This window comes from Rhinichthys klamathensis, unplaced genomic scaffold (genome assembly GCF_029890125.1).
Source record: "Rhinichthys klamathensis goyatoka isolate OS25496 unplaced genomic scaffold, OSU_Roscu_1.1 h1tg000257l_1, whole genome shotgun sequence".
NCBI classification, from domain to species: Eukaryota; Metazoa; Chordata; class Actinopteri; order Cypriniformes; family Leuciscidae; genus Rhinichthys; species Rhinichthys klamathensis.
In genome coordinates, this window is record NW_026606779.1 from 266906 (window position 1) to 282636 (window position 15731).

The 15731-nt window shown below is 32.8% G+C and overlaps 1 protein-coding gene across 1 annotated transcript in view; it reads right to left on the reverse strand.

The window, feature by feature from the left end:
- Window positions 1-15731, reverse strand: part of mospd2 (motile sperm domain containing 2) — a 29927-nt gene that overhangs the window by 13168 nt on the left and 1028 nt on the right. Inside the window, exons 3-9 of the mRNA XM_056267275.1 lie at window positions 15015-15170; window positions 12349-12435; window positions 11046-11200; window positions 5752-5812; window positions 5110-5148; window positions 4420-4544; window positions 3330-3503 (exon numbers count right to left, since the gene is read on the reverse strand). Coding sequence (XP_056123250.1) covers window positions 3330-3503; window positions 4420-4544; window positions 5110-5148; window positions 5752-5812; window positions 11046-11200; window positions 12349-12435; window positions 15015-15170 — 797 coding nt within the window. The remainder of the gene's footprint in view (window positions 1-3329; window positions 3504-4419; window positions 4545-5109; window positions 5149-5751; window positions 5813-11045; window positions 11201-12348; window positions 12436-15014; window positions 15171-15731) is intronic.

Sequence of the window (15731 nt, forward strand, 5' to 3'; positions counted from 1 at the left end):
TGCAGGACAACTTGGTTGGCATTGCCTTTTCAGCGTGAGAAATACACGGTGTGGCGTGTGAGCGTGTGAACTGGTTGAATTGCGTGTGTCTCACGGCCAATGCGTGAGACTTGAGAACCCTGATACTGCGATATATATTGCTATATTTAATAATACTTGGATATTTCTATTTGAAAATAATGAATCATTCTAGAATGAATGGGGTGATTTTATGGAAGCTTGTTTCCGCCACAGACTAAAACATTTTAAAAGATAATTGCGACTTAACAATTTCTACTTTATATCTCACAATTCTGACTTTACAACGACTATCTCTCATAATTGTGACTTTATATCACGCAATTCTGACTTTATAACGCAATTGCGAATATATCTCATAATTCTGACTTTATATCTCTCAATTGCGACTTTATATCTCACAATTTTGACTTTATAACGCAATTGCGAATATATCTCACAATTCTGACTTTATTTCTCTCAATTGCGTAACTTTATATTACGCAATTCTGACTTTATAACGCAATTGCGAATATCTCACAATTCTGACTTTATAACACGCAATTGTGACTTTATATCTCACAATTCTGACTTTATATCTCACAATTCTGACTTTATTTCTCTCAATTGCGAATACATCTCACAATTCTGACTCTCTCAATTGCGACTTTATATCTCACAATTCTAACTTTATTTCTCTCAATTGCGAATATCTCACAATTCTGACTATTTCTCTCAATTGCGACTTTATATCTCACAATTCTAACTTTATAACACGCAATTGCGAATATATCTCACATATCTCACAATTCTGACTTTATAAAGCAATTGCGAATATATCTCACAATTCTGACTTTATAACACGCAATTGCGAATATATCTCACAATTCTGACTTTATTTCTCTCAATTGCGACTTTATATCATGCAATTCTAACTTTATAACACGCAATTGAGACTTTATATGAACCAAACCATTCTGAAACAACCGCTAGCGCATATTTACCTGGATTTGACAATCGCACAAAGCCATATCGCAATATACATATTTTCCCCAATATATCGTGCAGCCTTATGGCCTGTTCACACCAAGGACGATAACTATAACGATAAAGATATAGTTCTAAAAAAAGATAATTCTAAATATGAAAGAACAACAATAACGATAACGACACAGAGAAACAATATCGTTGGAATAATTTTCAGAAAGATCTTTTCCAGCTGATGAACGATAAAAACATTGACAGCCAATCAGAATCCACCCTGCTTTAAAGAGCTCGAGCATTTACCGAATATCGTGATTCGCGAGCTGGTGTGGACGCTAATATAGTATTGTATCGTTCTTGGTGTAAACAGGCCTTTACACTCGAAAATGAGTGAAGATCTCAATCCCAAATCAGTCATCTGAACCTGTGAGCTCATGCTGAGAGTTTGAGTCACATGATGAATCTGCAGTGATCAATGAGATGTGTGAGCGCATTAGCCGTCGCTATCATCATTAGCATGTTCATTCAAAGTGACGTCAATCAACACGTCTGCTAACAGATACACTAACAGAACAGAAGATTTGATTAGGGCTGAGAGATAATGACGGATGAGCAGCACAATGCATCGGGTTAGAAACAGGGTTAGTATCGTAAACCTAATGCTATTTAAAAATGTGTTCATTTAAATAAAGCTGCAAGAAAATTTAATAAAATATCAATAGTTGAAAAACTTAAAACTAAACAAAAAATAATAAAAATGTTGAGAATAATCTTATATAAGTTTAAGTTAAAGCACTAAAATTATTAACTGGAAATAAATAAAAACTAAAACATAAAAATAAATTAAACCTAAATAAAAAATTTTGCCCTGGCAATAAACTGATGTGTTTAAGTTGAAGTACTAAAATTATTACCGGTAACTTGAACTAATACTAAACTAAAACATATATAAATATATATATATATATATATATATATATATATTAAAAACTAATAAAATGACAAAAGCACATAAAGAAAATACAAAAATTAACTCTCTCCACCACCGTAAAAAAAAAAAAAAGAAGTTGCCAGCGTTTTTGATCATTTTATTTTGTTGTATGAATATCTGAATATGCAATATATCAAAACAAAGAACAAAAGTCTCTGCTTTTAAACAAAAAAAAATCTAAATGTTTCATTCTAGCTTCATGCATTCTTTATTTTTATCAATATTTGAATGTGTGAATCAGCTGCATTATTTATTCTAAGTTAAAAACAAAATGTTAAATGATTCGTTTGTGTCGTTAAATTTTCTTATGTTTTAGTAAAAAAAAAATATACATGGGTAAATACTGCTATTTATCATGAAACAGTTATTGAACGTTGTCTAAATGCTTTTATTATTATTTTTATTATAAATATTGTCCAGCCCTAGTGAGGAGTCGATTCAGCTGATATTACCCTGATCACATGTGATCTCGGCCGCGTTATTAAAGCCACAGCATTAGCATGCTTTGATTTTCACTCGCAGACGTTGTTTTGATTTAGAAGCAAATGCATGCGTTATTGCATGATTTAATCAAACTTATGAGAAGAATGCACAGAAGTTCAAAAAGTAGGAAAATAATCACTGTTAGAAACGGCTGTAAATCATGCGTAGAGGAGTTAAACCTCAGGAGACACGAGGAACATCTGGGCCACATTTCAAAATCAAAAAAAAGAAAATCATATTTTGCATAAATGACACTCAACACTTTACAATAAGGTCTATTTTTTAACATTAGTTAATATGGACTAACTGAGCAATATAGATTACAGCATTTATTACCTTTGTTAATGTTAGTTAATAAAAATACAGCGGTTCACTGCTTGTTCATGTTCACAGTGCATTAACTAATGTTAACAGATACAACTTTTGATTTTAATAATGTATTAGTAAATGTAGAACACAAACTAAGATTAATAAATGCTGTAGAAGTATTGTTTATCGGTAGTTTATGTTAATAGACAGCATTGTAAAGTTTCACCAGAAAATTAAAAAGTTAATATTTTGTGCACTATTTTTTTTTTATACCAAGATCCAAAATTGTGCGTATGCAAAATGCATTGCAAAAAAAAAAAAAAATAGTGCAAAATATATTTTAATATCATCAATAGTTCATGTAAAAAAAAAAAAAAACGAATTATAAGGTTTTGCATGTAAAAAAAAAACGAATTATAAGGTTTTGCCAGATGTATTTTTTGCACTATTTTTTGCCAAATTCAAAAGATAAAATGAAAAATGCATTGCAAAATAATCTTGCAAAATGTAATTTCTTTGGATTTTTGGGGGAAATGTGACCCAGACGTGAGGAAACGAGGTATACCTTCTTTGGTCTGATGGATTGCTCGGCATTGAAACTGGACTCGAGAGTTTCTTTGGAGTCGGACTCTAGATCCTTGATGTCACTCTCATCCTCGCTGACGATTGGACCGTTTTCACAGATTGGAGACTGGAAGTCGTCGTCCGGGAGAGGCGGATAACTGTACTTGAACTGGTCCTATTAGATAAAACAAAAGAATATTACCACAAATCTTAAAGCCATATTTGACTTAAAGTCCCGCTGTGGTGTAACTCCAGCTTTTAATGTTGTTTATGTGTCTATGTGGTGTTATTAATACGCTTAAAGCATGTGTAAGTTCACAAGTCGACAGCATTGCTGAGTATTTCCTCCTTAAAACTGCAGTGAACCAAAGACAGTCTCAAAAACACGGTTTGAAATCGCTGGTGTTTCTGACGTCACAAACGACCTTGTAACCAATCAGATCAACGTGTGATCGTCAACCAGTGGATCTCTGAGCTGAGTGAGCGAGTGGAGGCGGGGGTCATTTGCATATTCATAGAACCGCGCATACTAAATAAGGCGAGGGTGTCGAGTTACATTCAAGATATTTTTAGGAAAAAACACTTAAATATGTCATTTTGGTGATCAGAGATGAGTTTTAAGGGATAACATGATGGACTACAGGGGGACTTTAAACACTATGGCTGGGCTGAAAATATTGATTCTTGCCTAAACATGATTTATAGCGCGTCTCCCATCCAATTAATCGCGTTAGGCTTTGTTACTTTTGATATGAAGAAGTCTCAGCTTTCAAATTCTGACAAATTCAAGCTATAAATGTGGTTTTGCAGCTCTTTAATGTGTGCTGACAGATCAGTTGAACCGATCATCTCTTCCTCTTCACTACTAGTTACAGCAGCAAATAAACATCAATGAACATCAGAAGGAATGTTGAAAGATACAGAAATCAATCATGTAATCGATCAATCAGCGTTTCAACCTCGATAAAACAGCTTGAGAACAATAAAGTCACATTTACCTCAGAAAAGACATTCAATGTCCATAAACTCAATAGTAGTTAGATAGAAAATAACTTGCAAAGTTATTGCAAGCTTGTGAAAGCTTTACGTACCGTTCCTCCCATGTACGGCGGCAGGTGTTCGGGGCCGACGAACGTCTGGATGTCAGTCTTGGTGACGAACTTGAGTTTACTGATGGCATCAGGGCCGAGCCACGTCTTCACGATCTTCCAGGCGGCTGCCACACACAAGACAAGCTCGTCAAGTCACGTGTGCTTACAGGAGGAACTCGAAAAATGTGAATATCGTGCAACAGTTCATTTATTTTACCTTAAAAGGTGAAACTAATATATTATATAGACTCATTACATGCAAAGTGAGATATTTCAAGCCTTTATTTGTTATAATTTTGATGATTACAGATATAAAAACCACAAATTCAAAATTTGAATATTGTGAAAAATGTTTCTTATCTGTAAGCCATAATCATCAAAATTATAACAAATAAAGGCTTGAAATATCTCACTTTGCATGTAATGAGTCTATATAATATATTAGTTTCACCTTTTAAGTTGAATTACTGAAATAAATGAACTTTTGCACGATATTATAATTGTTCGAGTTTCACCTGTATTTTGCGCTTTTTACAACACAGTTTCAAAACAGCTTTGCAGAGATAACAGGAAAACAATGCAACAAAGTTTGTTTCTAAAAGGAAATACACAAGTTCAGTGATGGTTCATTGTTAGGACAAATTAACATCATTACAAAGATCTGTCATTTATCAGCCAATCACAACTCACCATTCATGATCCAGGGCATCTCGTACATGATCATTTTGGCTGTGATTAAAACAAAAAATACATAAATGTTTAAACAAACCAAGTGACTGTGGAAAGTTATAATATGTAAAATGATGATATTTTGGAAATCTCTTTCTATAATACAAGGATTCCCAAACTTTTTTAGTCAGCCAAATCCCTTTGAGCTAAAAAGCCCCCTGAGATTTTAAGTTAATATTTCGGTAACACTTTACAATAAGGTTCATTAGTTAACATGAACTAAGAATGAACCAATTCTTCTACAGCATTTAATAATCTTAGATAATATTAGTTTCAACATTTACTAATACGTCATTAAAATCAAAGGTTGTGTTGTTAACTTTAGTTAATGCACTGTGAACTAACATGAACACACAATGAACAGCTGGATTATTATTAACTAACATTAACAAAGATTAATAAATACTGTAACAAATGTATTGCTCATTGTTCGTAAATACATTAATGTTAACTAATGAACCTTAAGTGTAAAGTGTTACCAATATTTCAATAATTTATGAGCACATTGGCATCTTTTTTTAAGTATTTATTACATTTGATTTAATTATTGGCTTTTCATCAAGTCTGCTATAACAGAAGGTTGAATAAACAGAATACACTCACAAAGAAACTTTGGATAGTACACTTTGAAGCAGTTAATGATATATTTCACGAAGTCCATATCCTAGAAGAGAAGAACATAGGAAAGAGCGTTAGACGCAGCCAAACACAGTCAAGAACAGCAGATTTATGTTGCCAGGCGGATTTGTCCAATTCTTTTATAATCATAAAATAAGCTGATGGTGGCGCTAGAGAGTTTTAAGCAGAGACCCTAAATTTGGTGTGAATAATGTTCAGATCCTTTGCAATAAATGTGCCAAATTTCGTGATGTTTCTCCAAACGGTTCTAGGAGTTTTTAATTTTTTCATTGATTTAATGTTTATAATTTATAGAGCTGGATGAAATGATGGTGTATACTGTAATTTTACCGCGGTAAATATATCAGCCTGTCTAGTAGTGAGCAAAACTGCGTTAGATTATTATAAAACATGGATTTTTGGGGGGTTTGGGTCATTCAGTTTTAGATAAAAAAATAAAATAAAAATAAAAAGGTTTTCATTTGTTAAGCATTTTATTCACTGGAATTTTACACACAAAAAAAAAGACAAATCCAAATTTACCACCAAATTTATTTAATATATCTAGCATTTTTCATTGAAATGTTGAGTATTGAAATGCATTTCAGTGAGAGTGTTTGTTACTGACCCACTTTATAAAGAGTAAACCGTTGTCTCGTGTTAAACTGTAAAGGAGCCATTAATCCATTAGTTAACTAACTGTGAAAGGTCACTGTTGGGGTCAAACCACACAGCTCGACCACCACACACACACACACTGATCTACATGATCACTAGTACAGTGTACAACCGGTTAGTCATTCTGATCTGAGATTGTGCAATCCTGTGTTTACTGAACGCTCGAGTAACCTTTAGCTCTGTTTGTTGTTGACGCTTACATTTGCTCTCCGTGTCCGTTCCTGGAAGCAACAACCTTTTGCATTACTGACTCTTCAAGGAAAGTTTATTACAAGAACACAACAGAATAGTTTTTATATGGAATATTTAAATACTTGGGATGGTCATGGAATAATTTGGAGGAAAACAAACAACTTTGTCTGGCTTTTAGCTTGCTTAGTTGAGGACATTACATTTAATATTCAACAATATTATTGATCTCCTGTATTGACATCATTATATGAGAACTGAACTGAGCTGGACCATGACATCACGGTTTTCTCCAGAGCCGCTATATATATAAATTAACTAAATTAATAATTGTTTACAACAGAAATGAAGCATCACTGGACTTACTTAAGCTGGACTGTGACACTATTTTCTTCTAGAAACACATTTTGTTGCATTATTTTCCTGTTATCTCTGTAAAGCTGCTTTGAAACACTCTGTATTGTAAAAAGCGCTGTATAAATAAAGGTGTTTTGACTTTTTAACTATTTTATCTGAAGAATTTCCCCAAGAATTAGAATTAAAGCGAGTGAAATGTATATCTGGAAGCACGTTAGGCTCTTTATAACCTATAGGATCAACATTACAGACGCATTAAGATACAAAATCAAGGTTTGTGTTTCTAGAGATCATATGAAAAGTCATATTTTGAGGTAATTTTGGTGCTAAAGTTGGTGAATAATTTTCAGATCCTTTGAAAAAAAATGTAATTTGAATTTCAACGTGATATTTTCCAGAGCAGCGTTACACCCCTACTCGCCGTAATGAAGACAGGCCTTCATATCATAAACATGCAAAACCAATTTACAGTCATATAAGATAAGCGTTAATGAAAGCGCACTGTAATTCTGGCGTTAGGTTTGATAGGCTCAGCTTGGGCCATTTCTGCAGAAACACGAGGCGAGGAGATTGGCTGTTTGACGGGGACTTCTCTCGGATTAAGCAAGCGAGTTGGGTTGACCGGAGAGATTTAAAGGCCACGTTAATCTGCCGTGTGTTAAAGCGTTGAAGGGCGCCTGTCCCTCTGCACCTTCGACTCATACAGCACATAATCACGTTTATATAATACAGATAATGACCCTAAAATGACTGTCAGTAACGGCCTAATCAGAGCAAACGCAGAACGAGCTTCGGTTTTCTTCATGGTTTATGTGAGGAACATCCAAACACTAAAACTAATTCTGAACTATTATATTGGGCTGTAACTATTATTTGTACTTCATGTTCTTCTGAAAGAGGAATGCTCTAAATATTTATGTTATTTGTAGTGCTGGGCAACGATTAATCGTGATTAATCGCATCCAAAAAAAAAGTTTGTGTTTACATTAAAGTTTGTGTTTACAAAATGTACTGTGTATATTTTGTATATATATAAATACACACATATGCATGTATACATTTAAGAAAAATTTGTTATTATATTTAAAATATTTATTTTATATTTATATTAATATTATTTGTAGTGCTGGGCAACGATTAATCGCATCCAAAATAAAAGTTATTTATTAAATATTTATACTTATACTATAATATAAATTATTTATTAATTTATTAATTAATTATGTATAACTATATATATATTAGTGCTGTCAAACGATTCAAATATTTAATCGCGATTAATCGCATTAATGTCATAGTTAACTCACGATTAATCGCACATTTTTATCTATTCTAAATGTCTCTTGATTTCTTTTTGTCCCATTATTTTTTCTCATTTTAATGCTCTTATCAACATGGAAAAGTGGATCGGCTTGCTTTGTGCAAATGTTTTTTATTGAAAACAACATTGGCATATACAGTGTTCAATTTCACACTAACATTCTCACTTGGAGCAAATAATCTCTCACACAATGTAACACTGTCCATCAATAAAAGGGTGAAATACTGACGAGGTCCTGATATTGACGAGGGGGCGGAGAATTCGCATCAGCTGTGTGTGTGTGTGTGTGTGTGTGTGTGTGCTTGGCCATCATCAAGTGGTGTTTCAGACTGGACGTGCTGCGATGATGATAGCTCAGTTCACAACGACAAAACACACAGATCACTTTGGTCTCGTCAATGGAACCATTTGGCAACTTTTTAAAAGTAAACTTTCCATTCAGAATCTTATTGGCATCCATTTCGGCGTCTCGCGCTCGTCATCCACTCAAAACGTAACGTTAACCTCAAGGAAATACCTCGCAAGGCGTGCCTGTTGTTTTGTTTCCAGTCTAGCTAGATCCGCTTGCGCTTTTAAAACGTCCTCGCGCGGCGCAAGCCATTGAAATGAATGGGTTTCATAGCGTAGCGCCGCACGGCCGCGTCCTGTTGCGAAAGCATGTGGAAAAAACTACAAAGTTTGCCAGGCCAAAAAGACCATTAATCGCGCAATAAACGCCGTTAAAATGGGTTTGCGTTAACGCCGTTAATAACGCGTTTAACTGACAGCCCTAATATATATATATATATATATATATACATGCAAATCTTTATTTCTTAAAGAGGAATGCTCTAAATATTTATGTTAATATTATTTGTAGTTATTAATCACTTCCAAAATAAAAGTTTGTTTACATAATTTGTGTGTATACTGTGTATAATTATCTTGTATATATAAATACACACATATGCATGTATATATTTAAGAAAAATGTGTTATTTATATATCAAATATTTATACTTATATATATATATGAAGAGTTTGGTTCCAAAACGCAATAAATCCATTTTGATTAATTTGAGTAAAAATGTGTTTTCTTTACCAAGAAAGTGGAAAGATGAAAACCACTATTTTCTGTTTCAAACTGTCACATAGCATTTGTAGGTCATAATAACAAAAAAAAATTAAAATCCAGGTTTTGATTTTCAAAGATTTATTATAAAAACGGATTATTTTTTTCCCCAAAATGCAATAAATCCATTTTTTTTTTTTTTTATCAAAATGCAATTTATCCATTGAATCAATATAAAAAAAAAAATTTCATATTGAAACTGTTGAAAATACACAACAACGTAAGTTTATTAGTATAATATTTTTATTAAGAACTGTAAAGAAGATTGAAAACATTTGTCCTCCTCCCGAGTGCCTCATCTTCTTAATCTCCTCACGTAAATGATTCGATTTCGATGCCTTACGTTTCTCACCCACCGCAGAAACAACCACAGGTTCATCAATGCCGTCAATATTATTCATTTTTTTGTTTGTTTGTTGATCGAAAAGAACAAAATTGATAAGAAAAACTAGGAAGCCGGGTGTATTTAAGGCGCTGCCGTTACGGTTTACATTGCGTGGAATGGTGCGCTGTGATTGGTTGAGAGTGGAATGGTGCGTTGTGATTGGTTGAGAGTGGAATGGTGCGTTGTGATTGGTTGAGAGTGGAATGGTGCGTTGTGATTGGTTGAGAGTGGAATGGTGCGTTGTGATTGGTTGAGAGTGGAATGGTGCGCTGTGATTGGTTGAGAGTGGAATGGTGCGTTGTGATTGGTTGAGAGTGGAATGGTGCGTTGTGATTGGTTGAGAGTGGAATGGTGCGTTGTGATTGGTTGAGAGTGGAATGGTGCGCTGTGATTGGTTGAGAGTGGAATGGTGCGTTGTGATTGGTTGAGAGTGGAATGGTGCGTTGTGATTGGTCGAGAGTGGAATGGTGCGTTGTGATTGGTTGAGAGCGGATATATCTGCAGAGAAGGGAGACTGGCGTTTGTCGCGGTTTGGAAAGAAAGGGAGAAAACATGACAGAATAACACGGCGGATATCGCATTTTACTTAAAATTAAACATTGACTTTTCAATACCAACCAGATACAATACTGATTTTTGCAGTAACTAATTTTTTTTAGAAATGGCGTTTATCGCGTTTTGGAACCAAACTCTTCATATATACAGTAGTCAACATTTGAAGTGGATCAAAAAAGTTGTTCAAAATTAATGTATAACTTTGCCTTGGCTTTTGGCTTGCTTAGTTGGGGACATTTAATATTCAATAATATTATTGATCTGCCTTACTTAAGGTGGACGTTGAAGCAATTTCTTTTAGAAACAAACTTTGTTATATTGTTTTCATGTTATCACTGTGAAGCGCTTTGATACAATCTGTATTGTAAAAAGCGCTATATAAATAAAGGTGACTTGACTTAACTTTGATGAAAGGTTTTGATCCACTTCAAATGTCGACTACTGTAATATAAATTATGTATACATATATATACAGTATATGCATGCAAATATTTCTCTAATATATACATGCATACCGGTATGTGTGCAAAATAATTATACGCAGTACACACACATATATTATGTGAACACAAACATTTATTTTGGATGCGTTTAATCGTTAGGAGTGTGGCATTGTCAGGATTGAAACATTTTTAGACCTGATTTTGGTCATTTTATAGTATGAAGAGTGAAGAAGAACTCACTATATTACTGAGTCCGGACTCAGACATGTCGAACACGACCGTCAGGGGCATTCCTGGCTCACGTCTAGCGTAGCGCTCCAGCCAGAACGCCACATACCTCTTCTTATCCACTATCGTCTTGGCATCCTTCACGTGGAGTTTCACTCTGAACCAGACTATATCACACACACACACACACACACCGGGAGAAGAAATACAGACGCATGGATTAATTTATTGATTCTTCAGTGGAAATTCAGTGCAAGTAAATGCTGCATTTGTAATAAAAGCACTTCATTTACACTAAGACTGTGTTATTAATCGCATCTAACATAAAGGTTTGTTTATATAATATGTGTATGTGTATATATATATAATATATACAGTATATAAATATAATTTAAATATATAAATATACACACACACACACGTTATGTTCGATGCAATTAATTACACAGTCTTAGTGTGAATGAAGTGCTTTTCTATATATATATATATATATATATATATATATGTATATGTGTGTGTGTATATATATATATATATATATATATATATATATATACTTATAATTAAAAAATATGCAACATGCACGTTTAAACAACAAAATCAAAACCGCTCGTGTGATGAGAGACGGCACAGCGAGTTTAAGTTATGATTATGGTTCCAGAGGCCTTAAAGCGTTTTGTGATTGTTTTGTATGAAATATTGAAGTTTATAAACAAGTGTTTAGGCACACCAAGCCGAGTGGCGCTACGCATTCTCTAAAATCTGTTTTTATTCTGGCATGTTAAATTAGCGTTCGACAAACGTGTCGGCGTACATACACACACATATCACTTAGATTTTTAATATAATTTAAAATATATATTTAAGTTTTTTTTTAATAAGTTGCACTGAATTATGTTTTATACTAACAATATCTGCAATTTATTATATAATAAATTATATAAAAAATACATAAACTTTATATATATATAAAAAAATATTTTATATATATAAATTCTTAAGAAAACCTTTTTTTCAACGTTGTTTTTACTTTGGCTGCTACTTGCTCTGAAATGGCATGAAATTATTTATATATATATATATATATATATATATATATATATATATATATATATATAAATATATAAAATAAAAGTTGTATGTTTTTGTAGTCAAGTAGATTCAAAATTAAGTAAATCAGTAAAAAAATAAAATCTATTTTCAAGTAATTAAGGCATGATTTCCACAACGATTTCCACTGAATTTTGGCAAGCACGGTTTATTGCAATTAAGAACGGTGTTTATAACGTGCAGAGGAGGATTAAGCTCCACCTACAGAGTTTGTTCCCTTCTTTGTCGTATCCGTGAAGGTAAACGGCGCCGCTCTCGAACATCCACCGGGGAATACTGCTCTCCACCAGATCTACAGGAAGAAGAACACAACAAAAACAAAATACCATTCATTCATCACATTTCTGCTCGAGTCATCACAACCGCATCAGTTTAGCTCAGTGAACATCTGATAGGAGAAAATCAACACTGACTGATTTGGTTTCGGTGGCACTGACAGTTACAGATCAGCTGAAGTGACTGAGTTAACACACTGAAGGTGTAAAGAAGTGAACTCATGTTGTCATTGGGATCAAAGGAAAATACTATTAATAATATGATATGGATCAGTATTACAGGACTGATCATTACAGTGGTCAATAAAGGCTTTCATTCATATATATAGAACATATTTTTAACATAGAGAGTCAAAATTATGACATGATAAGTCAATTATGAGACGAAAAGTCAAAATTATGACATACTAAGTCATTTTTTTAAACATAGTATGGCACAATTTCGACTTTCTAAGTCATATATTTAACAGAAAGTCAAAATGATGACATACTAGGTCATTTATAACAGAAACATGAAATTAGTACATACTAAGTATGTCAATTTCGACTTTTCATCTCATAACTGACTGACATTTATGACATAGAAAGTCAAAATTATGACGTACTTCAGAAATATTTCAGAAATAGTTTTATGGGGTTGGAAACTGTCATTAAAATAATTTCACACTGCAAAAGATCGCATTAGTCCAAAAATAAGTTTAATTTTCTTTTTTTTGGTAAATGGGGCCAGGACGTGTTCGGAATCCTAATAAGTATGTCATCATTTCATCTTTCTGTGTTATAAATATGACTAAGTCAATTATGAGATGAAAAGTTGAAATTATGACATCCTAAGTCATTTTTTTAAACATAGTATGTCATATTTTCGACTGTCATATTTTTAACATAGTCAAAATTATGACATACTAAGTCAATTATGAGACGAAAAGTCAAAATTATGACATACTAGGTCATTTATAATAAAAAGATGAAATTAGTACATACTAAGTATGTCAATTTCGACTTTTCATTTCATAACTGACTCACATTTATAACATAGAAAGTCAAAATTATGATGTACTTCAGAAATATTTCAGAAATAGTTTTATGGGGTTGGAAACTGTCATTAAAATAATTTCACACTGCAAAAGATCGCATTAGTCCGAAAATAAGTTTAATTTTCTTTTTTTTTTGGTAAATGTGGCCAGGACGTGTTTGGACAAGTCTAAATTATGACATCCTAATACGTATGTCATCATTTCATCTTTCTATGTTATAAATATGACGAAGTCAATTATGAGATGAAAAGTTGAAATTATGACATAGTGAGTCATATTTATAACAGAATGTCGAAATTATGACATACTAAGTCATATTTTTAACATAGTATGTCATCATTTCGACTTTCTAAGTTATATGTTTAACATAGTGAGTCAAAATTATGACATACTAAGTCAATTATGAGACGAAAAGTCAAAATTATGAAATACCAAGTAATTTTTTTTAACATAGTACGTCATAATTTCGACTTTCTAAGTCATATATTTACCAGAAAGTCAAAATTATGACATACTAGGTCATTTATAACATAGAAAGATGAAATTAGTACATACTAAGTATGTCAATTTCGACTTTTCATCTCATAACTGACTCATATTTATAACATAGAAAGTCAAAATTATGATGTACTTCAAAAATATTTCAGAAATAGTTTTATGGGGTTGGAAACTGTCATTAAAATAATTTCACACTGCAAAAGATCGCATTAGTCTGAAAATAAGTTTAATTTTCTTTTTTTGGTAAATGTGGCCAGGACGTGTTTGGACAAGTCTAAATTATGACATCCTAATAAGTATGTCATAATTTTTATTTTTCTATGTTATAAATATGAGTATGACTAAGTCAATTATGAGATGAAAAGTTTAAATTATGACATAGTGAGTCATATTTATAACATTGTCGAAATGATGACTTTCTAAGTCATATTTTTAACATAGAGAGTCACAATTATGACATACTAAGTCAATTATGAGACGAAAAGTCAAAACTATGACATACTAAGTCATTTTTTAAACATAGTATGTCATAATTTCGACTTTCTAAGTCATATTTTTAACATAGTCAAAATTATGACATACTAATAAGTATGTCATAATTTTGACTTTTCGTCTCATAATTGACTAAGTCATATTTTTAACATAGTATGTCATAATTTCGACTTTCTAAGTCATATTTTTAACATAGAGAGTCACAATTATGACATACTAAGTCAATTATGAGACGAAAAGTCAAAATTATGACATACTACGTCATTTATAACATAGAAACATGAAATTAGAAACGTGAAAAGTATGTCATAATTCCGACTTTTCATCTCATAACTGACTCATATTTATAACATAGAAAGTCAAAATTATGATGTACTTCAAAAATATTTCAGAAATAGTTTTATGGGGTTGGATTGGGGTGGGAAGTTGAATTTTCTTTCTGGTAAATGTGGCCAGGACGTGTTTGTTTTTTCACGAGATTCACGCAACAGGAACAGTTGAGCATGTGAGTAACTTCCTCATTTCAGCCTGTTTCTGTGAAAGAGCCTCACACACACACACACACACACCGTTGAGCTGAAACTCTCTCCTCCACTGCAAGCTCTCGTCGATCATCTTTAAGGTGTCGTCCACCACGAAGTGTCTCCATGTGAGGTATCCTTCCAGCAGAGCATCATCTCGCAGGAGTTTCTCCACGTCTCTGCTGTCGTATTTGTCTTGGGACTCTGTTAGTGACAGCAGTGCAGGGTTTAATTAGTTGCTTATTTTATTTAATTAGTTGAAGTAAATACACAGACATGCATAAATCTGTGTTTATGCATATATAATATATATATATTTTATTTTTAGGATGCACGATATATCGGCCACCATATCGGTATATGTTGATTTGTAATATCGTTATCGGTCCAATGAGAAAATTTGGCCGATATATTGAAGCTGATAAATAGTGTATTATTTCCTTCAGCTGAGACACTTCACTGTTCAACATTATGGTTTTGAATTGCTTGAAATATGATTGGTCATATCACTTTCAAAAGGAAAATACGGTTCAGAGCAACACACGTCTATCATATCGGCTACATAAAATTATAATGAAAAAATCATTATAATTGTGTGTTTGGGACATTACTTTTAATGATGAGACTTTTGTTTTTGTAATCAGGCTCTCAAAAATGATATAAAAATTTGGATTTGGATTTATTGGCCAATATATCGGTTTTCGAATATAAAGAATTATCCGTTATCGGCCAAAATGTTCATATTGGTGCATCCCTATTTATTTC